The following is a 25133-nucleotide window of genomic DNA, read 5'->3' as shown; positions in this document are numbered from 1 at the left end:
TCTGGGTGGCAGCTTCTCTCTGTTTGAACTAGCGTCACTTTCTCAGTCATGCACAGTTCATTTATGCTCCAAGCTTAGACCTCACGATGACTTCTGACACCATTTTTAGTTTGTCTTCGTAAAGACAAACAGCATGGGTAAAAAACACTAACACATGTTTAATTATTCACAGGATATTCCAGTAATGGCTTCTGCCCAACATGAGTGATTGCAACCATCTCACCAATGTTATTTCTGGCTCAGGGTAAAACTCCCACAGTGCACACTAGGAACTGAAGTTCTTTATTATGTACACACATAGTAACGCACGTGCAGTAGCTGCTCTCATTTCTTTTCATCAAACCCTCATTTTTCAAAGGAAGCTGACTAAAACGGTTCTCCAAGTGCAGAAGGCTGCATCTCCAAAGAAAACCTGCCATAATACACCAAAGTTTTGTAACTTAAAGCCCCATTTACTCAGTATTTCCTGTCTACTGACCCTTGCATGTTCTAGCTAGTTCACATGCAAAGCGACTAAGCAAGATGGAGACATGAGCAGTCGGTGGCACTGACACAGACCCTGCCCAATTCAAAAGCAAAATAAGTTTTTCTCTTCAGGTTTATTTGGTTTCACAGCTTGAGCAGCACCTGTTGATGAATATTCCTGCTTTCATGATTTACAAAGCAGTTTAGGAATTGTAGCTTATTTTCTTATACTGATGCAGAACTGTTAAACCAAATCTCTGACCTCTAGCTGTGGCTGGGATGCATTTAAAATTCACTGCGATGTTCTCTTTGTAACTTCACTGGTATTTATGTTGCATATTTCATCCACATAAAGATTTTTCTAAAAGGAACTTGCAAGTAAGGAAAATACTCACTCTAATACTTACACTGGAGATATCTTTTGAAATAAACTAACATAGAAGCTGGACTACAGGAAGTTGTCTGTTCACAGCTTATTGGCCACACTTGCTGATGAAATGTCTGGAATCAAGTTCCTGCTGTTAGTGACAGAGAGAGAGAAAAAACAAGATGGATAAACCCTCACAAAAGCATTAACATTAATTTGAGAACACATTCTAGTATTGTATATAAAAATTCTGATATAATCTTTGTACATCAGACACTGTGAATAAATCCAAATAGATCAATTGAACAAAGATGCTGCCAAGCAAAGAATTATCAAGAAACAATAGCACGAGAAGGAAGCAGGGATTAAAATATTTGTGGTGTTCTCATGGAATCTCAGTGCGGAAAAATATTATTTTAGAGTAATTTATGGGGTTTGAAATCACTTTTTCTTTCCTTTGGACATTAAACGTTAGTTCAAAATGTGATTGCTATTATAGTATAAAATTCATAAATAATCCTAATCCAAAAGAATTGCAAAGATAACTGTAAGGGACATTAATGACAAAGAAAAATCCAGTGCTGATAATAGGAACATGATAGGCTAGTCCATGAAAGACAGAATGAGGAAGATATTCAGAAAGCTTGGAATGGGCTAGGTGGAAAGGGAAAATCTCACCCCACAGCCCTTGGCATACTATGGATGGCAATATGGTGTAACAGTTAGCACAGTACTTTACAGCATCAGCGATCAGCAATTGGGATTGAATTCTCACCACTGTCTTTAAGGAATTTGTAAATTCTCTCTGTGACGCGATGGGTTTCCTCCAGTTATCCAGTTTCCTTCCCCCATTCCAAAGATATAGAAGTTAGGGTTAGTAAATGGTTGGCATGCTTTGTTCGCGTTAGAGTAAGGCAACACTTGCAGGCTGTCCCCAGCCCATCCTTGAACTGTGCTGGTCGTTGACATTTCACTGCATGTTTTGATATACACGTGACAAATAATAAAGTTAATCATTAGCTAATCATAGTGCAAGACCTTATTGAAAGAAGAAGAAAGCCTTAAGATGCATGTGCCAGTTCAGTCAGAGGCAATCGAGAATCCGGGTTTCTGAGCAAAAAGTAAAACAGTTTAGAAGCAGGATGTTATGCTCCAGAGAAAGCACTCAGGATTGGTCAGCAAGCTCTGAGGAGAAGAAACACTTCAAGAGGAACGAAGGGCAACAAGAAACACTTAGGCCAGGAAGCACTTAGAGCAGGAAGCCCTCAGGAAGAGTTGGTAGACAGCAAAACACTTGGGCTGATCTCTGAGTAAGTTTAGCAATTAAACAGGAGCTAGGTTAGTTTACAGGTAAATTTGTTATCTTGTAAGTTGTTTTCTTCCCCTTCTGAAAAACATAATAGTAAAACAATGCATTTCCCAGAAATATTTGAATGAATAATTGTTCATCATGGATTTTGTGGTGACTTTTCTAGACTGAGCAATCTTGATTGGTTGATTCATTTTAATACCTCTAGGTTGGTGTATTGTATTGTTGGTATATTGGAAAATGTGTGTTCTTATTCGGTATGTTTCCTAACAGTTCATTTGTGATTAACTGAAGATGAATAAAAATCAAAATATATTTATACGTTTTCCACTTGTCCAATTATATAATATGATAAATTTAATTGAAATTGATATTTGAATCAGTCAGGATCAAATATGACACGCTGAAGTGTGACAAATGTGTACCAGATGTATTACAGACAGAATTGAAACAAAGTAACTTTCTTGTTACTTTGATTGAAGAAAGAAAGGAATTTATATGTTGCTTTATTACGCAAGTGTTATAAAACCAAGAAACACATCGCGGGTTAGAAAGCTTCTGTGGAAAGAGAAACATGATTCGTGTTTCATAGAGAAGACCTTTCACTGGAACTTTTTAAGTACTGTAACTTGCTGGAAGTTTAAGCTGAGAGACAAGGAGGAGAAAGGATTAGATTTCTTGAAGCAGAAATAAAAGATATTGAAAGCATTTAAAACATTTTTGAAATTGTATATAACATTAATATAGTTTTTCTTTTTCTGGGCTAGAGAGTTTGACTAACATTGCAACAAACACATTAAAAAACTTGCATTTAGATAATGTCTTCTTAAGCTTTAGGATATTGTACATTGTTTTACAGTTAATAAATTACATTTGTCAGTGTGGACACCATTGTGAATTACAAATAATAAAGTCCCATAACCACAATGTGATAATAGTCAGCAAATTAGTTTTTTTGATAATAGTGTGGGAAAATCAATTGGCACTGTTATTGAATAAATTACCTATGCTCGGCATTGTCGTTTGAAAACCATTTAGGATTAATTTTTGTATCAATTATACACAAGGGAATTGATTGCTATTTTATATCAATCATTCAATAAATACCAAGAAATCAATAAGTGGCAACTAATTAACAACTTTTGTTTACAGCCCATATTTTATAGATGAAATAGAGAAAGTAAGTTCACTGATATTTGTCTGGCAACCACTTTATCTGCTAAATCTTATATTAATAAAAATCTCCTGTATAAAAACCTTCTTCAGCTGTTCTGTGCTCTGTACCTACAGTATAATGTGAGTACTAACAATTTAAATAGAACACAAACTGACCCATATAAAATAACTGCAGAGAATTTATGAATTGCAAACTTTCAGTGCTTTAGAAACCGATTTAAATATCAGCAGTAGTCATCTTGAGAAAAAACAATTTTTAACTTCCTTTGTTTCTTTTCTGCATTTGTTGTACTCCTCTATGTTTCTTATGCAACTATAACAACATCTAAAAAACTGTGGATGGGCATGTGAATTATTAGGGTGTAAATGGCTATGGACCAAAAGCTGGTGAGTAGGATTGGTATATGTGATGGAACGGCAGAGCAGACCCAATGGGCTGAATGGCCTAATTCTGCTCCTTTGTCTTATTTGGGTATCTAATGGACATGATGACCCAAAGGGCATGTTTCTGTGCTCTGTGATTCTCTGACTCTGTAATAATAAATAGGAACTTATCATTTAAGAGCTTCTGGACCTCATAACTTTCATTCTTGCCTCTTTCTGCAATTCATATTCACTCCACTAACTGAAATAATCATATTAGAGCAAAATTCAATCAATAATTATTCACAGAGGAAAAAATACTGTCAAAGTCAGAAGTATGAAACAAAATAACAAATGATGTGAATACACAGGATGGGGAGTATCTGTAGGTTTAATAATGTACTCAATAATTTTAGATTTTCTTCACATTTGTGGGATACAGTATCCAATCAATCTTATTGTTACTTACGTCCCTTTTAAACTGATACTTTGTTTGTTTCCCTGTTCTGTATTATTGAACTATCACCTTTCTGATGTTGTTTAGTTTGGGCGAAAATTTGAAGACCTTTCTTCAACTCTCCATTCATCTCAGTTATTTACATTAGTTTCTGTTTTTTTATTATTTCAATGACCCAGTTTTCATAGAGATTGCTGGGAGTTCCGGTCAGATACTCAAGATTTAAGTCATTTTAACAGCTTGTCCTTGTGTATATACAAACCTGGGCCTCACTGAATGATGGATGGCACTGTAAAAGTCACTAGGTTCTATTGTTGGACCCTAGGTGGGGTACTCTACCTCTCAAAGTCCCCTTCATGAAAGGTGGAAATGGGTAAAGTTGGCTAACAGGGATCTGGAGAAGCTGTATAGGCCAGCCCCTGTATGGTGGATGCAATAGATTGCAGAAGCATTGATGAATTTCAACCATACCATCGACTTCAAAGGATGGTGGAGACAGGAGGTCATCTTTGGGGGGTGGGGGTGCACTTAGGAGCTACGTGCCCAAGAAAGTAAGTAAGGTGGGGTACTTCACATGGTATAATCTTGAGAGGATCCTCTTGGATCTTGCTCTCAATTAGAGCCCATTAATTTAAAAAGAGGCCTTCTGATTGTAGAGGTGGTAAAGGGGAAGTTTGAGTTATATTTTGAAATGATTTTGTTTAGTTTGATGTTTTAATTTATATAAGCATGTTATATGGTTCAACTGATTGTTTTATAATGTATAATGGATTTTATATATTTAGATTACGTACATCAATTTCAATGTGTTTGAAATATTTGCAGACTATTAAGAGAACTCACAACCTGTTCAGTAGGCTAAGCTCTACCCTTCCATCTCAGTCCATCTTTGCTGACTATCTTTTGGGCATTGTTGCCATTCTGACCATTCTGAATGGATTTCAGGAGGGCCATTGAAATAGCCCTTCTGCATCTAGCTTAGATGAATGCAGGAGTGCAGATCACTTAACCTATTATTTGTTAATGAGATTGAAAGTTCTTAATTCCAGTTGCAATTGCAAAATTCTATCATTACTAGAATATGCATCACATATACAGCAGAAGGAGGTGGAGGTAGCAAGGAAACTGAAGTATTGGCTGTATTATTTGATTTATAGAATGACAATTATATTAGACTGTAGATCTCTATGCATATTTTTCTTGAAACGATTATTTTAAATTATTTGCTATTGTACAGGTATCATTTCATAGAATAATAATATGCTTCAGTTAAAAGCCTTGTCATTGGAATATAATAGTTTAAGAAGCAGATATAATTGTGGTGTTTATCAGAGAGTTAATTAAACACATGAAAAAGTAGTGGATGGAGGGATTATGGATTTTGTAAAGGCTGAGAGATCTAGTTTAATTTGGCATTGTGTTGAGTGCAAATATTAGTTGTAAAAGGCCTGTTCCTATTCAACCTTCTATGTCCCATGTTCTGTTATGTTTTCTGACTGGTAGCTAGTTCTAAATGATGTATAACCTTGTGTAATCTGTATGATAATGAGGTTTATGCACAAATTGACATAAGAGAAAAATAGATAAATTTGTGTTTATGTAATAGCTTTCAATTAGAACTCTCAAAATTGCTTCATAATTATCGAAATGTAGTCTCTATTATAATGTAGGGAAATGTACCAGTTGGACTCCTCAGACTTCTATTGATGTTAATAAAGGGATTAATATTAGTAAAAAGCAGTGAAAGACGAATGCAACTCTTCTTTAGATTGTGTCATGGGACGTTGAACATTGGGATATTACATTAATGCTACTTCAGAACTACAACATCTCTAGTATTCAATATTTCCTCACTACACAAGTACAAGAAAGAGCTGGATAACTTAATCCACAGTCCAAAGATGTGCCAATTAGTAGGTTAGTTAGTCATTGTAAATTGTCCTGTGATTGGTCAAAGGTTAAATCGAGAGTTGTTGTGTGCTGCAGCTTGAAGGGACAAAAGGGCCTATTCATAAATAAACAGATTTTTCAGGGCTGCACCCTCTTTCTCTATTACATTATTTCCTTAAAATAAAACTAGGAAATATAATTTTACTTTAATGGATAAAGTATTTGGACAAGAGGCCCAGGGGTGTTCAGAAATAAAGTTCTAATTGATATAACAGACATAATCTTCAATGTGTTTATCCACGCAATGGAACAACAGCTAAACTAAATTATAATGCAGATGCAAGAGATCACAATGGACACAGATTTCAGTAAAATGCTCCAGTTACAATTATAAGCATAAAAATGAGGATCTGAACCAAAGTTCTCAATGTGGGCAAATAATACAATATGGACCAAATTCGACTCAACAAAGTTTACAAAAGTAACAACACCTCAACAACCATGGGTACATAACTTGTCAAACATGCCACTCCTTTCCTATACTTGGCAATGGATCTCACTACATTGTATAAATATATTTTGATGCTTAGTACAGTCAGAAATAGATCAAATACATAAAATCACAAGGTAGGAAATGCAATTGGATGTCCTTAAGGCATCACATTTCATTATTATTGTGGCAGACAGTACTTTAATTAACAGTGAACTTTTAAAAAGTTATGTTCACTGATAATATTGCTGTTATTCAAGGGCCAGCACTGTGCATCAATATTCTGTATCTGAGTTTGAGGAAGTGTTATCCCAAACGAATGGAAACATCCTTCTGTTTAGGTAGTATGTACTGTATATCTCATTCTAGAAATTTTGTCCCATTCTATTTCTTTAAAGTTGTATTTTGTTCTTTGGCTGGTTCTATTATTTCAAAGATCCTAACTCTAAAATATTATGGTTGAAATTTCATAAATATTTACCCTGAAAGAGCTATCTAAATATAAAAGCAACACACAAAATGCTCAAGAAAATCAGCAGGTCAGACAATATCTATGGAGTGGAATAAATAGTCAATGTCTCAGGCTGAGAGCCTTCATCATTTTTTACCTGATCAATGGTCTCAGTCTGAGGCATCCCCACATAGATGCTGCCTGACCTGTTGATTTCCTCCAGCATTTCATGTGTTGCTCTGGATTTCCAGCAACTGCAGAACCTTATGTATTTATTGTACTGAAGTTACGCTAGGCAAAGGACAAAGGAAATTCAAGAGTGGGAAAGTTGTACTTGTTCTCATATTGCATCCACATTTCTTAAAAGCTTGCATCTATTCAATGAAACCTCTGCCAAAATTTTCCATTGTTCAGCATGCAGGACATAAGAATGTGAGTCTGAATGTCACAACTGAGTTTTCGATGCAAGCATATTTAATGCAATACTTTTGTTTTATTTGGGAATTTTTAGGAAACGTATTATTTTTTTCAGTGCTAAGACCAACATTGAATTTTGGGGATCTTTGAATACATTTTAACAGCATTAGAATGAAATGATTAGTAAATATTTAGAATTACATACTTTCTTGACATACATAGCTAACTGTTGTAAAGGGTGGCTGGGATGGCAGCAACACTTTCTATTTCATACAAAGGAGTAAAGATTTGGAGTATAGTACTCACTACACCTACCTTGTCTCCAGAATGGTTATACAGATTTCTGCTGATCTTACATTACTTACGTCTCACTTTAAGCTCCTAAAATTCAAGGGAAACCTTGCTATAAATTATCAATGGCTGATTGTGTAAGTTTTGGTGAAACCTGCTGATTTACAGTTTCAGGGAAACAAATCGGCCAGGACCAAGTGAAATGTGTGTGTGACTGAATTGCTATGTCCATCAAAACAAATTTAGTATTTTGCAATTCATCAGTTTCTTCCTTTCTTTGACATTGCATTTCAGTCTTTAAAAAAAAATTATTTGTTTTCTAACAGAACACACTTACTATATCAAACTAGCCAAGATGATTGTCTGTGACTTAATGAGATTTTTGAAAATAACTGCTGTCATCTAACCCCTGGTCATACAAAATACTACTTAACATGTTTGGTTTATACCAAGATACCTTTCAGAATCTAAAACTTTTGTCAAAGCAGCTAAGTAAGTATCTTTGACTTAAAATAATTTATACATTATTAAGTAATCTGATTATATGTTTCTTGGTGACATCAACATATAGAAGAAAATTGGCTAACCAGTATTTATTTAGGTATTACTGTGATATTCATACTTCAACATCCCCTGACAAACTGCTATCTAAACTGATTTGGAGAAATAAAACTGTAATAATAAGGGAATAACAACAACAAACACCAGCATTTTGTCTGCTAGACAAAAATCGAATGATGATTTAGCTAAATCCAAAACCAGTTTGACCCTTTAACCAAAAGTCTGTATTTGCTGCTTCCCCTCCCACACCCAGCTCCTCCAAAATTTCATCACCTCGATTTTGCAGAACAAGTTGAAAGGGTTCCTCTACTTGCTTCAGAAATCCAGTGACCTATGGACTTTTTAACTATAGCTCATTAGTACATAACTGATAAGGTTTCTCTATTGAATTGCTTTGGATGTAGGTTTTCAAATTTGCAAATACATACTCAAAATTAATATGGATTTATGCAATGGCATTCTGACCATGCAAGCTCTTTCAGAAAGCAATACTTCACCTTATAACTCTGTAACAGCATGGTAGTTCTACTTTAATTAAAAAGCAAAATACCACAGCTGCTGAAAAGGCAAAAAATGAACCAGATAATCCTGAGAAAATTTAGCAGGGTCAAGTAGGCTATGAAACAGAGTTAATGTATCCGTCAACTAAACATATTTTGATGGGCAGTCATGTATCTGACTCAGTTTTCCTAAATGTGGATGTTGTCTGATTTACATACAATCATGACAAAATAAGGAACAGAAGTAGGAGTAGCTCTTCCACTTTACTTTCATGAATTGGTGTTGACTCTGGATAGTTCTAAAATTATGTTCTAAGTTGCTAGTTATCACTTCTCAAATAATAGATTCCAGAATTTTCCTTAAAACTCATGTGAGGCTATCTAGTTATAGTTATGTTTTTATACTCTCTTCCTTCCTTCTTAAACTGCAGGGTTTTACTTGCTACCTTCCAACCTGAGGGAAACATTCTTGAATCTAATCTCTCTGTGAAGCCATTATTGCTTTGCCACTCACTCAAATCAAGGCGCTTACCTCAGTCATTTTCATGCTTCAATCCAATATTCCCTTAAAATCTAAAAATCAATCAACCACTCTCTTGAATATATTGAGGAAGAAATTTTGTAGCCCTCTTTAGAAGACAATTCCAAGAATTCCAAGAAGTTCTAGTGTGACTTTTCTCATTTAGTGTTTCGAATGGCTTATTACAAAACTACAATCCTAATTCAAGACTCCCACCCAACAAAATGTCAAACCTGCATCTACCCTGACAAGCCCTATTAGAAAGTTTTTCCTGATGTAGAGAGAGGAACATACAACAATCTACATCATTTCTCATTGAACTAACCTAGCTCACTAACCTAGCAGTCAATCAGTAAACTTACAGTGCATTCCTTCTACGTACAAACGTTTATAAGTATATCCATCCTTATATAGGATAGCCAGAGAAATGGACTCACCACAACTCCATAGAGTTGGAGTGAGATGATCTTTTGTAATCAAATCCACTTCCAATAGCATTTATCTTCCTAATTGCCTGCTTACTTGGATGTTAACTTACAGGATTTCATGAACAAGGACACTCAGCTTCCTCTGAGCATTACAATGTTGCATATTTGACCATTTCTATTCTTTCCTAACAAGGTGTATGAGCTCTCATTTTTTCACATTATGTTCCATCTGTCATGCTTTTTAATTCACTTGCCCTGTCTTTATCTCCTTGAAGCCTCTTTGAAAGCTACTCACAGCTCATACTGACATTCAGTTTTGTATTGTTCACAAACTTGGTTACCTCATCCACTGACTCATAGATATAGATAGAAAATCAGCTGAATCCATTCAATATGCTACAAGTTCACACTCTCCTATCTCATAAATGACCAGTTTATTCCTGCACTCTATCTTCTGTCCATTAACCAGCCCTCACTGAGAAACTGTATGTTGCTCCCATTACAGTGTGTGCTAGTTTTGATCAATAACCCCTTTAGTGACAACTCATCAAAGTCTAAATATACCACAATAGCTGGTCTCCCTCAAAAAACCTGACAATAACAAATTCAGAAAAATCTAATAGATATATCACAGCTGATTCAATTTTCATAAATCTGTGTTGACTCTGGATAACATTAGAATTCTGTTCTAAGTTGCTACTCACCACTTCTTAAGTAATAGGTCCCAATTCTCAGCCTTACTTACTAGGTCCACTTTTGTGGCAATATTTTTCTTTCCCATTGATATCAATAACTTATTTTCATAGCCACTGATGGACTATTTTTCCTGTTGATACTTTTTTGTCCTAAAGAGATAAGGACCGCTTATAAACCTTTAATTAATTTTTTTTAAATAACTTGTTTTTTTCCCTTTCAAATCCTTTGATAAAAGTTAATCAGTGTACCATAGTCATATCATACCACGTGCCTTTATAGTTTGCTTTGATTAAACCCAAGACCCTAAGTTTCAAACTCACTTTCTTTTTTTAGGTAAAACACAGCACAACGTATAAATTAATCTCTTCCCTTATACAAACTGCTGAACTAGAAAGCTGTCTCACAAATGTTTTGTTTATTGAGAATTATTGCACTATTTTTTTGCTTTGTTTAAGACTTCTTATTTGATATACCATTGCAGCTTCTAATGAAATAACTCTCAGGAATTTTCTATTGATGTAATCAATACAACACCAGTTCTTGTAAATCATCCTTTACTCAGAGCAAAGCAGCAGCTGGGTGGATTTACTGAGCTCTAACTGCATAGCCAATGAGAACAGACCTTTTCCTTATTTCTTATGATGCATTCAGTCCCATTTTGTTAGGCAGGCTCACAATGCAATTCTATTCCACTGTTAATTTTCTATATAACCTATTCTTTCTGCATTCCAAACAACTCTGCACCATAACACATTTTTACAGTGACCATTTAACGTACCAACCCCAATCTAACCCTTAGTACATAGCAGAAAGCTGGAAACACAATGGAAATACACATGGTCAGAGGAAAAGCTTCACAATGAACACACCAGAAGTCAGGAGTGAACCTAGGTCACTGGGTTGTGAGGCAACAAAAGGGGCAAAAGTCCTGTTGAAATCTGTTTAATCCATCTTGACTCACTTTTAATTATATTGTGTATGGATATTGTGGACTAACTTGATAATGTGTGTTCATATATTTATCTACTTCTGCATGGTGGAATCTTACATTTGAAGGTGTGTGTAGGGCAGCTTATTTAGAAGATTATAGGCACTGATTGTGGAAATAATAAATTATTAAAGGTCAAGTACCTTGAACTTTGGCACACTCCTTGCATTCCAGTTATGTAATTAGTAGTTAGTGCTCTAATAAACATTCATATTTTTTTTTGGGACTTGGCCCTTTTACAGATGTGGCAATCAACTTTCAACTTGCCAAACCAAATGGCAGCACTGTAGGATTTTTTAACATGCTATCTAGTTAAGAACATTCCATTGTATCAAGGTTTTGACTTGGAGAGCTTCCCAGCTTTAAGCAAGTGAGTTCAAATGTGTTTAATTTTAAGCTCTCTGTTAACACCTTCTATAAAACCACAGTATAGGGATATCATCTGAACTACAAAATTAAAATATTTCAGCTGGCCTCTCTATGGGCAACTAAGGTTTATTAGTAAACACTAGTATTCAGAGTGGAGAACAAATATACGGTATCGTGGAATAATTTCATCAGGGTGATGTTCACATTATCAAGCAATTACAACATGATGTATGCCTGTTTAACACTTTCCTTTTCAGCTACTTATAGCAAGCCAGTGAAAATGAATATTGATATACTGGGAAAACGGGGCCCCCATCTCAACAGATCAACATCAGCAAACAAATAGTTTAATAATAATCAATGTTACAATCCAAAATTAAATTTTAAAAAAAGAAAAAAAAACATTTCCCCATCGTAGAATTATCTTTTTTCATGAATATGCTGATCAAAGTTGCCTTGTAATATGATATAGAGTGGAAGTATCTGAGAGAGGAATAGGAAATCACGTACACTGTGGTTAGAGAAGCTATGTTGATGAATATTTTTTCGTAGCTAGTTCACACAAATTATATTTCCAAAATGGACTACATTGTTAAGAGTATTGTGGGAGAAGACGTGATATAGTAAACACCATTCTATGTCTTCTAGTTAATGTTTGATAAAGTACTCTGTAATGAGAATAGAATTGGAACTGAGTGAATGTATCAGAAATAGAATTTCCTAGCAATTCAGTTCTGAAGTTATTGCTTAACATCTTATTATTAGGCTGGTGGAACTTATTTTGTTATGATTTGATTATATTCCATTATTTTGTGATTAACCAACACAATTTGAATCCACACATTGTACCATCGGAGAAGATAGCTAAAATATATTTACTAAAATGCACATAATAAGGTATAACTGTTTTCACAAGGAAAGGAAATGTCAATAACCAAAATTTACCTGTAAGCTTGTTAAATAGAGCATGTTAAATCCAAAATAAATTTAACATCCAATCTTATATGTAAAATCTATACAGACTTAGAAAGACTCTTAAGAACATCCAGCTAAGTAATTCAAAAGGCAGACAACAGGTAAAGGACAGTAAAGATAGCAACTCACAAGCAAATCACATAATAACTTTAAAGAAAATTTGAAATGTATAGGGTACAAAGAAAGCTAAGGAATGAAAATTTAGGGAAAAGAAAGTCAAACAGAACTACAATAACAACAGAGAAATCAGAACTCTAGTATATCTTTGTCTGAAAAAGAAGTACACAGAGATTTGGATGATTAATGTAAAAAGTAGTCAGCTTAAATCTGCAGTAATGGAAGCAAAGACTCTTCACTGAAAATAGTAAGGTTCTTCCTCATAGCTTCCTCAAAGAAAATGGTAAGTTTCTTTTCTCGCATATCAGAAATCTGTCAGCTACAGGGGGAAAACTGACAGATCTCTAAAGCTTTATAGATTCAGGAGGCTGAAAAGTTATGATAAGAGAGAAACTAGAAAATCTAGTACTGTATTCACTGGAACACTGAAGAGTAAAGGTGCGGATTTGACTGAGAGGGAAAGTGATGAGAAATTATTTCTGAGTCAATAGTGTATGTTATGGGTTAGAGAAGCTAATGTTAGAAAAATGGTTCATTTAATCAACGTAGAATGTTGGTGCTGGTCAAATGAATGCTGAAGTAGATCGGTCATGGCATTAAAAGAGAAATGAATCATCAAATGAAGAAGAGAAAAAAAGCTCATAAAAAAAGAAATCAGTATAAAATTTTGGAGCAAACACTGCCTTAAGTATAGGCACAGCTACATGGGTAGAGTAGCTTTGTCTGATGCCATAATATTTAGGTCTCCATAGTATATTGGACACCATATGGTTTCATATTTGATTCACCTAGATTATTTGGGAGAAAGACAATAAGCAATTAGTACAATAACTTTAAACAAAATTTAAAATGGATAAGATACAAAGATAGAAACATTTTTAAAGTTCCTGAACTATGGGGAGAAATGCTAAAGAAGAATGTGCAAATTTAGCATAAATGTTTTCATACAAACCAACAGAATAACAAATCTCTGAAGACATACATTCATTTACATAGCAACTTACATGATTTCAAGACTTCCCAATGCACTTTAAAGCCAGCAAAATGTTCATGATGAGTGGTCAGTATTGTACGGAACTGGGACAGCTGGAATGGGGCCATGAATATGACGAGTGAAAGGGGGAAAACAGCTGACTTTAAATTTTTGCAGTGAAAAAAGCTGGTGTTAAATGCAGAATGAAATGAAGAGAGATGGAAGATTAATCATAACCAATAAGGAAGTGATCTGAATTATATTTTAATTATGTTTTGATACAATTGCTGACAACTTACAGAGTTACAGGGTCTGAAAACAGAAGCTACAGGCCTTAAGGGCAAAGAGAGGGCAATGTAAAAGAGAAATAAAGGAAAGTCACCTTGAAGATTCAGTTGGCAAATATGATGCAATTTGATTTGGAAACATCAGGAGACACCAGGTTTGGTTTCAGTCTGTGGTATGTTTACTCCTTGATGTTAATATTTCTGTGACTCCTACAGAAGATAAACGATGAGATGGTGTCAGGACTGAAATGGGGAGGTGACATTGGTGGAAGCGAGAGGCTGGAAAATGCATGGACTGACTGGTTTTACATCAAGTTAATGACAGGACATGGCATGGATACAAACTTCACTCCCATGGTGAACTGAATACACTGCCAATATTCATTATCTAGGTTTGCACATTAAGCATGGTTATTTGTGGAATATTCTGGAAGATCCTGCAGAACTGCACCTTTTAGGCAAAGGTGCAGGGAGAACAAAGTCAAAATAGATATATTTACATATTTGAGTAAAGGAATACTGAAGCATAATCAGTTACATTTAAAAAATTGTTGGAAACATTGTACCCAGGAAATTACTGAACACTCTGAATCATTGTGTTTGAACAACTTTATTTGAAATTCTTAAAACTATTCATTACCTTATTCATTGCAAATAGAATTCTTTTAATTTTGTCTTGTCTAAAAAGTCGCCATTAAAATCTTATAGTGTGAAGTTAAAGAGCAATCAGTTACTGACTTATAAAAAGGAAAAATGGAAACTCACTCTCACACAAGTACTGGCTGAATGGCTCATCTGGACAGAGTTGGCCTGGCAGGAAGCATTGAGATTGACATTTATGATTAGCGTGTCACAGCGTGTTAAGAAGCAGGTACCACAGACTTGTAAATTTATGTCTCATTCGCCGTATGTTGTAGGTGGGAAAATACAGCAAATCATTTTTAAACAAGTATGAGAAACATTTTCTGATTCACATTCCGAGTAATGTTTTAGTCTAAAGCTCAGATAAGAATACGCAGGAGTTGTGAATGATTTTTGGAGGAGTGAGCACGTCCTGATTTTTCAATCACTTATAATATGAGGCGTTCCGCGGTGCCAAACAGTAATTTTGAACTCAATTCAGGTTAAAGGCTTCTCTTTAATAAGTATATCTGGAAAAGCATTGGACAATTAGCTTAAAATAGGCAGACCACAGCATGTGTTTCTACCGCCGCACGTCCAGAAAACAGACGCAAGATCGATGCACGTGCATCCTAAGGAGTTGAGATCAAACCGGAAATTTAAGACGTTGATTGTTGTTCGCATTATTTTTATCACTAAATTCAAATTCTTCTTTCTCTTCCATTTCTGGCATTTCAAAATAAGGGCCGTCGTTGAAGCAATACTCGTCTTTTGGCTGAGCTAGGAAGGGTAGTTTCAGTATGAAGCCGGTGATGGTGCCTCCCAGGACGGCGATGCCTAAGCACACACCTATTGCCGCCATTTGATACTGTGCTTGCTCCCATGCGGTTCGCCCACTTCCAGCCTTCAGCTGCGGGAGCACCCGGACCAGTTCGGCCAGCCTCTCGTCCCCTTGCTTGGGGACTCTTTCGGGGAAGGTATCATACAAGCCGTGGCCGTACATCTCATCGTTTGTTAATAGGATAGTCACAATGCCGCCTATCGCCCCTATGAAGCCGGGAATGCCGTGCAGGTTATTGATGCCACATACGTCTTGGATTTTGAGTCTCTTCGCCAGAAAAGGTGTCAAGTATTTAAATCCCAACGTGCAGAGGACGGACGCGATGCACCCTAAGGTGAATGCCCCGGCTGGAGTGACCATCATGTCAGCAGCGGAGCCCACCGCCACGCCACCGGCCAAGGCAGCGTTCTGGATGTGAGCGATGTTAATTTTGCCTCGCTTGTCCAGTAGGCTGGATATAGCGAAGGTGGTGAGGGTACACGAGCTGAGCCCTATGTAAGTGTGGAGCACAGCGCGATGCTGGGCGTCCCCAGTCGATGCAAAGACTGAGTTAAAACTTGGCCAGAAGACCCAGAGCAACAGGGTCCCCAGCATGGCCAGTTTATCTGAGTTATAGTCTGGCCCTTCGTCCTTGTGCCCGTCCTTTAAACCAGGTCTGTATAACACCGTGGTGACACTTAGACCGAAATAGCAAGCAAACAAGTGGATGGTGATAGAGCCCCCGACGTCCTTGATTTTTAGCAGTTCTATAATAATCCACTCTGTTGCAGTGAATATAGGGACTTCCAGAAGGGCTAGAATGAGGATCTGCACGGGGCTGGTTTTGCCGAGCACGGCTCCGAAGGAGATCATGACAGTGGCACAGACGGTTTCAGCCGTCAGCAGGTTATATACCCCGATGTGGATCTTGCCGTGGTAGAAGTGATAGAACCAGCCTTGCACTAGCAGAGCCCACTGAACGGAAAACACTGCTATCATGAAATTGAAGGCAATTCCTCCGTAACCGTACTTTTTTAGGAAGCCCATGAGGAGTCCAAAGCCCACAAAAATCATCACCTGAATGTCTTGGAAAACAGGGAAGATTGCATAGAGTTGGTTACGGCTGTGATCAGTCCCATTGCCCTGGGCGGCAGCATCGGAGTGGTCATCATATGTCACAAACAGTGCGATCAGCACAAGTAAAATCCCTTCCAGGAATATCACTAGGAAGGGCAGTCGGCACCGTACAGTGGACATCTCCCCCCTGAGGTTGTACAGCAAAAGCTCGCGGGCTGTGCAGCGGTTTCAGCTGCTTTACCACCGGTCACTGTGCACCAGCCTGGTGTTGTCTTCGCGTCCTAGCCGCTGTCTGGAAAGGGCACCTGAAACAGCACTTTTATATCCCGAAGGGAGCACGTGACTTGAACTTTGCTCATTCACTACACCCCGCTTATCTTTTCATTAGTTAAAAAGTATAAATAATAAATTATTTGCTTTCTTGTTTAGACTGCTCCCCCACCCCCCCAAAAAAATTACTTTCTAAAGTGTTACGGCGGACTGGTCAACGACCAGCCAGACTTTGTGCGAATCTTTAGAACGCTAGTTAACAAAGTACTTTTCGAAGTGGATCTTTAATTATTTCTACCCGAGGCAGACTCTTTCCTGTTTCCAGAGCAGTCGGACTCCCAGCAGCGGTTTGAACTGGATTGTGGAAGATTTGCTTTCATTAGTAGTCTGGAATGTTTGTGAAGTTGCTGTATAGTTTCTTCATGCCAGCTTGCCTCCACCACTCTTCGTGGTCAGTTTATCACCCATCGCGGTAAGTCGGAGTCCATGGTACCAGATGACAGCGATTATATAATCTGTTATATATGGAGCATAATGTCTACTGAAATGGAAGCCAGAACTTAGCTACACCACTTGAAGAAAGGCCTTGGCGTGTTCATGATTGAATTGCCTAATGGTTGCATTGATAATAATCGGTGGAGATTTATGTGCTTATAAGTCATTATAAGCATTTATTGCAGACTTTTTGCACTGCTATAAAATGTTGGGGAGACGGTTGAAGTGTCAATTTCTTGTATGAACCGAACCTCATCGCTTCTTTTGGGATGCTAAGCTGTGGTCGGCAAAACCGGCGGCATTGCATGGAAATAGTCATATCAAACGTCTGATCTTCAACGAAGCACAGAGCAATGAAAAAAACACTTCCACTTATATAACACCTTTCATAAGTTAGACCTTAAAACATAGGAGTAGAATTAAGCCATTCCGCCCATTGAATCTGCGCCGCCATTCCATCATAGATGATTTATTATCCCTCTCATCCCATTTTCCTGCCTTCTCGCCGTAAACTTTGGCCCCGTTACTGCTTAAGAAATTATTAATCTCTGCTTTAAATACACTCGATGACTTGACCTCCGCGGCCGTCTGTAGTAATGAATTCCGCAGATGCAACTCAATCTTGCTAAAGAAGTCTCAGATGTTACGAAACAACACTCCGCCGACAATTGGATGAGCCGTGCGTTTCTGCGGCTCTTGCCACTCAGCTGTCGTTCGTTGGTTATGTGTTGTGACGTATGACTTGGGCGATCATGATCTTTCCATGACTTTTCTTGGTAAATTTTGCCAGGTGGCTTGCCCCTGCCTTCTTCCGGGTAGAATCTTTACAAGACGGGTGACCCCAGCCATGATCAGTACTGTACTCTTCAGAGATTGTTATGCCTGGCATCAGTGGTCGCACAAGCAGGATGCTGCTGTGGCTTTACAGGACCCTGATTGGGGGGGGGGGGGGAGTGGTTGCTAACCTTGCCAAAGGGTGATCTGCAGGCTAGCGGAGGAACCTAACTCCTTACACCTCTTTTGATGGAGACGTTTCCATCCGCCAGTCCCATTCAACCACAAACGCCGTAATGCACAGCGCAGAGGTGTGAGGATGACTGTCCTTCCGGCAGTACTGCCCACTTCATTCTTTGTTGATCAACCGTGAGGACAAAGTCAACTTGCTGAGTATCTTAAATAAAGAGAGTTTACTAGTGGTATTGAACAAACACGTGTTTTCAGTCTGCCTTTTTCTGACGTCAATATAAACATGAATATCTGGCGTGTATTCCTAGCATGGCGACTGGGAATGGTAAGTAAATTATTTGATTTTTAGTTCAAAGAGTTCTTTTTTTTCAAACTACCGTGCAAGAAGAACGATAATCATTATTAAGTGGCTCTAAAATTTATATTCTCTTAGATAATCGTACATGCTTAAAGTGCCTCCCATTTTCCACTCTTTGCACTGTCCAAAGGAGCTGATTGACTTTTCACTGACCGATTACGGCTATTTATTCACACCCTTTCACTATGTGATAATTTTAGGTGTTCTTGATCCTTACCCACTTCCTCTTTCTCATTAAGTCCATGTCACTCAATAATTTACGGGCAAAGGTGAAGCTTCTGTAATTACACAAATCCATAATTTCTCTGGAAGTCACAATGGTTTCTGTCCAAGTAGATTACTTGACTGATGGTTAAGATTTCGGTCCCGTTTTGCCAGCCTGGGGTCAGTCTATGGCATAAAAAAAAGGCAGTGAACGCCTGATTTAGGTGAACCAGAAATTTCGTTAAAGGAAAATGACAACATTGATGCACCATGAATAACTCTCAGAGACGTGAGTCAGGGTAGGCTTTTATTGGCTGGAAGAAAGCACAGTCAGCAGCAAGCAACCACCGCACAACATCCTGGAGACTGAGGGAGCAGCAGTGCCTCCAATCGCCTTTATACAGGGGTCTGTGGGAGGAGCCACGGTATGTGGGAGGAGCCACAGAAACAGTCAGCGGGGGGGGGGGAGGAGGGGGGCGTGTCCAGACAGGTATATGTAGTTCACCGCAAACATGTAAGTTTTTATTCCAATCAAGACACTTCTTACCATTACATCTATCCCTCTCCCTAATTTGCATTCTCTATGATTCTTCTGAAGATCAGGATATCATATCTGTCCACCTTCTGCATGCAGAGGCCCTTCCTCTCAAACCACCTAGCCCACCTAAGTCATACCTCCCTCCAATGTTGCTAGCCTTGGGCTAGCAGTCACTTTAACAGTCTTTAATCTTAATGTTGTTTTTGTAACAAGTTAGACCTCATTTAGGAGTAAATATTTGAAAAAGTTACCTATATAGGAATCCATCATCTAGCCTATTTGCTTTCGGCATGGTTACAAAATAAATTTCCCAATCATTATTTAATGCTATTCACTAACAAATTGAAATATGATTTCTCCTTATCAGTCTTCTGAATCCTATCTTCCTCATATTTTAACATTTAAGAGTTCGAATCCTCAACTGTTGCTTTTTTGCCACCTTAGCCACTTTCACCAATGAAATTTAGAATTTAGAAGTCCTCTTCAGGGTTCAAATTAGCATTTCCCTAATCTTCCCTTCTGAATTTCTTTTCCTGGCATTATCATTGGTAGGTCCCAGTTCTGGCTATAATTAGATTATCTGTGGAAAAACATAGTACTATAGTTAGGAAATGCTATATTGTCAGAAGGTGTAGTCGTCAGAGGAAAGAAGCTTTTGTATGCATGAACAAGACAGTTAATTTGCTTCTGGAACAGCAATGATTGTGCTTCAAAAGTAATTACTTGTTATGATTTTCTTGGTGAACATGAGAGTATAGGAGATGCTATGTAAATTTAACTCATCTATGTCCTTGCACTGGACTTGTCCATTCCCACTTACATCAATAACACTTCAGATACCCTCTGCCATTTCAACAGTTTCCAATTTCCGAGTCCTTAATATAAATTTTGTATCACAGCCACACAATCCCTCTTTACAAATAATCCGATGAAGGACCCCAAAACTAAAATGAGAACAGTTTTTCTTTCCACTGATACCACATGACTTGCTTAGCATTTCCAGCATTTTTTAATCATTTTATTTCAGGATTCTAGTATCTGCAGATTTTTTGTTGTTAATTATTTTACTGTTGATGGTAAAGTGCAAGAACAACAATGACTTTGTTTTTAACAGCTGTATTGAGGCAGAACAGATAGTTCAAGAATACAGAAAATAGCTTACTTTTTTTCAAAACAATAGAATGTTAGTTGAACATCTCTTTAAAAAGCCAACACCTTTTACATGGCAGCTCTCTCTCACTCTTGCATTTGTATAATATACCTCCTGGTGTTTTTGCATTAAAGTTTGCACTTCTTATTCTGCCCAACTTTTAAAAAAAAACACCTTGAAATCTCACCGATGTACATGAACCATAGCTTTAACATGTCTCACCGTTGTCTTTTTCCTTCTAGCATTGATAAGTGTCTCGGAATATACATCTACAAGTTCTCCACTCGTATTGTCATAAAGCATTTGTGTGCCTTGGCAATGACAACAGGTTATTTTCATGTGGAATCATCTAGAAGATCCAATCCTGTAGATATTTGATGGTTGACCATGCACATTGGATAAAAGCTAAGACTAGCAATTTCTGTATTTTGTTTTCTAAACTGTGGGAAAATATAGGCTAACAGAGCTGTATACAGTGCTTTGACTGAGATTTACTATGTTATTGCAGTCATGGATCCCACATAGGCTTTTATTCTATACTACACAGTGGAACTCCACACTGGATAAATAGTCCAAGGTAAATACGAGGGGTGATTGATAAGTTCATGGCCTAAGGTAGTAGTCAATTTTAGAAAACCTAGCACATTTATTTTCCACTCTCCCCTAGTGTTGCCACCATGTTCTCGTGGAGTTCCTTGGGTGATCAGCCCTTGAGACCGAGCTAGTGGATGACTGCACGAAGGCCGATGCTGTCCATTTTCTCAGACAGTGCTTACTTGCAATTTTCAATTATCTGAAACAGAAATACCACAAAAGTTGTTAACTTCAAACTTCCTGCATAATCACTCAGAGTTGAACTGCACTTGCATGTAATGAGAGCTGTATAACTCATCTCTTTCTACCTTAGGCCACAAACTTATCAATCACCCCTGCTGTGGACCACTTTCTGAAAGTCCAAGATGCCAACTTCTACAAAGAAGGGATCTGGATGCTCCACAACGTCTGGACTAAGTGCGTAAATGCAGGAGGGGCTACGCTGAAAAATAAATATGCTAGGTTTTCTAAAGTTGACTCCTTCTACATTAGGCCACAAACTTATCGATCACCCCTTGTATAGTACAATTGAAATTTTATTTTTGTATTGGAAAAATTTCAAAATTATTTTTCTTATCATCAGAGTCCACCCTGCAGTTTGTGCATAAAGTGTAAAAAAATTAATTGAATTGGATTTAAGGTTAATTGATAATGAACTGGTGGTATATTTTATGATGCAGTAAATGGAATAACTTAAATTTCTATAATTCCATACAACTTAAGCATAGCAATAATAATACTGTCTAATGTTTACAAGCTGAATGAGGATCTTTGCATATTCTGAAATATTAATCCAAAAGCTCAAACTGGTGAAATGTTTTTGGTACAATGCACCCTTAGAATCAGTTTCTGTGTTAGAATCAGGTTTATTATCACTGACATACAGTATGTTGCATGATTTGTTATTCTTCACATGAGATTATACCTCAGGCTGAATTAGCCTATTCAGAAATTCAGCATGTTACCTGGTCTCCTTATTTATCAATTGAACTCTTAATTTTTATCTCTCTATCACAAAACCTGACTTCTTCCAATGTGTAATATTTGTCTCCATTCTTGGCTCAAATAATTTATTGCTGAAGCTTTCTTTCATACTTTAAATATACTGCCACTGAAAGTCTGAAATGAGAATAGAATACTTGAAAATAGTGAGTCAGACAACATTTGTGGTGGAAGTATCAGAACAAATCAAGGGGTGATTAATCCTAAGTTTGAAGGGGTCTTGGACCTCCAGAAAGTGGTCCACAGCAGGGGTGATTGATAAGTTTGTGGCCTAAGGTAGAAGGAGATGAATTATACAGCTCTTGTTATATGCACATGCAGTTCAACTCTGAGTGATTATGCAGAAAGTTTATAGTTAATAACTTTTGTGGTATTTCTATTTCAGGTAATTGAGAATTGCAAGTAAGCACTGTTTGAGAAAATGGACAACATCAGCCTTTGTGCAGTCATCTGCTATCTCAGTCTCAAGGGCTTATCAGCCAAGGAGGTCCACGAGGACATGGTGACAACACTAGAGGAGGGCGAAAAATAAATTTGCTAGGTTTTCTAAAATTGACTCCTTCTACCTTAGGCCATGAACTTATCAATCACCCCCCCTCGTACATGGAGCAGCAGTTACTTTGGTTCTTCTCAGGACTATTTTCCTCTTTTTCTAAGTGCATTGATAACTCTGTTGTGGTAGTTTCCTGGAAGATGTCCACACTGCTGATTTTCATAATCTCTGAAGATTCCTCACCCAATGAGGAATCAAATTCATTCACATGTCCCTTCTTCCAAATACTGTAAATGCTTACTACCCCACAATTCACTAAGCTGAAGTGTTGACCTGGGTTTCATGTCATTCAGAACAGAATCAGAATCACTTGAAATTGCTTTAATTTTGCCCATGTAGAGTCAATGGACAATTTTATACAATTGCATTTATATATAATTGACATAGAGACCATTAGGGGACACTTGATCATGTATGTGCCCAGTTCCATTTATGCTTGCATTTCATGAAGTAACTTGTCAACCAGTCTTTACTTCATCATTAAACAATGGTGACCTTTGAGACCAAAGACTGCTCTGGTTCAATGGACAAATTCAGATAGTTTAGTTGATTAAACATTGACTGAGAATCAATTGTTAAAAAGGAAAGCTCTAAAGTTAATACAAAAACAGCTTCAAACGGTAGCAAGCTTGAAATATTTTTTAGTTCCAGTAGTCGTAAAAAAAATCTGTGAATGATAACAGTGAAGATGATTGCAGCATTCTGGGGCACAGTGAGGTCACAATTTGATTTCTGGCTCCATATTCATATTCTAGTAGAATGTTTCATTAAGCCTTTGGTTATTTGGTTAAATAGTAATATGATCCAATGTTAAAAATACAATATGTTTTATACTTTTATGAGAACACAATTGAAGTGTTTTTAGATTGAGGTATATTTTGCTCCTAGAGTGAAGAGCACAGAACAACTTTTGGATACATCGTTTTGGACTGAACAACCCACATCTATAAAAATATAAAGTAGTAAATAATGGAGATTGAGTTTCCTGCTTTGTATCTAATGCTCTGAAAACAGTATAATCATTATAAGGGATGTATCTGTTGTACAATTCTGGTCATGTATTGTAAAGGAGAAACTGTTCCATCAGTCCGATTTGTTTTCACTTGATGCGATTTTGTACCTTGTGTAAATAATGTCTGGCAAGATTCTACATTCAAAGCTAAAACAGTTACAGATGGTGTTTAATTCTAGCAGTTTCAGTTTTTATTTAAATTATGGTATATGCAATTGTGAAGGCAGTTGACATTGTGTACCTTCACTTTTAAATAAAGAGATGTTATAAACTTGATGTATCATATTTATTTGATTTACATGTACTTATATACATATTTGCCTATATATGAGTAAGTAGCAGTTATATTTATTTGGTTACTAAACATGTACGACATAAGATATAAATAAAATTCAGTTTCATATCTGACTTAAGATGTCCGATGACATCATTAATAACATATGAAGTTTGAGCTATTATCATTGTTATCAAACATCAGTTTTGATGTTAAGTCTGTAGAGACGGGGTGGGATCACACTATATAAAATGAGTAAGGAAGTATCAAAATATTCATATGAGATGCTGTTGATCATTATTTTGCCAACATTGTCTAACAATTGGAAAAAATATTAATCCTTTGTTTACATGATCAACAAAGAACACTTTTATGCCAACGTCATGGAGTATAGTTTGATTTCATTACTTTCTGCACTAAAGCATTAAAATGATAGCCTTAACAAAGCAGACTCATTTAAAATAAAGCTGGTTCAATGTGAATTAGACAATTAAATAATTTACATCATATAACATATAACCATATAACAATCACAGCACAGAAACAGGCCATCTCAGCCCTCCTAGTCCGTGCCGAACTCTTAATCTCACCTAGTCCCACCTACCCGCACTCAGCCCATAACCCTCCACTCCTTTCCTGTCCATATACCTATCCAATTTTACCTTAAATGACACAATTGAACTGGCCTCTACTACTTCCACAGGAAGCTCATTCCACACAGCTATCACTCTCTGAGTAAAGAAATACCCCCTCGTGTTTCCCTTAAACTTCTGCCCCCTAACTCTCAAATCATGTCCTCTCATTTGAATCTCCCCTACTCTCAATGGAAACAGCCTATTCACGTCAACTCTATCTATCCCTCTCAAAATTTTAAGTACCTCGATCAAATCCCCCCTCAACCTTCTACGATCCAATGAATAGAGACCTAACTTGTTCAACCTTCTCTGTAACTTAAGTGCTGAAACCCAGGTAGCATCCTAGTAAATCGTCTCTGCACTCTCTCTAATTTATTGATATCTTTCCTATAATTCGGTGACCAGAACTGCACACAATATTCCAAATTTGGCCTTACCAATGCCTTGTACAATTTTAACGTTACATCCCAACTT

General features: G+C 37.1%; 1 protein-coding gene and 1 long non-coding RNA gene across 5 annotated transcripts in view; both read right to left on the bottom strand.

Annotated features, from left to right (window-relative positions):
• LOC132399824 (uncharacterized) overlaps positions 1-24133 on the bottom strand; it is a 150032-nt gene extending 125899 nt beyond the window's left edge. For 2 of the 4 annotated variants that reach the window (XR_009514101.1, XR_009514100.1), the window contains exons 1-2: positions 18915-24133; positions 873-983 (exon numbers count right to left, since the gene is read on the bottom strand). This is a non-coding gene — a long non-coding RNA (uncharacterized LOC132399824). Of the gene's footprint in view, positions 1-872; positions 7118-18914 lie in introns of those variants that run through there. The other 2 variants (XR_009514099.1, XR_009514098.1) reach the window with 1 other exon arrangement.
• rh50 (Rh50-like protein) lies at positions 14685-16916 on the bottom strand. Its single transcript, XM_059980620.1, has one exon. It carries the CDS (start codon positions 16786-16788, stop codon positions 15358-15360), a length of 1431 nt encoding a protein of 476 aa, XP_059836603.1. The 5' UTR covers positions 16789-16916; the 3' UTR covers positions 14685-15357.
• Positions 24134-25133: the final 1000 nt, after the last annotated feature.

The sequence above is a fragment of the Hypanus sabinus genome, chromosome 9 (assembly GCF_030144855.1).
Source record: "Hypanus sabinus isolate sHypSab1 chromosome 9, sHypSab1.hap1, whole genome shotgun sequence".
Taxonomy (NCBI): domain Eukaryota; kingdom Metazoa; phylum Chordata; class Chondrichthyes; order Myliobatiformes; family Dasyatidae; genus Hypanus; species Hypanus sabinus.
This window is presented reverse-complemented; position numbering and strand designations above follow the sequence as displayed.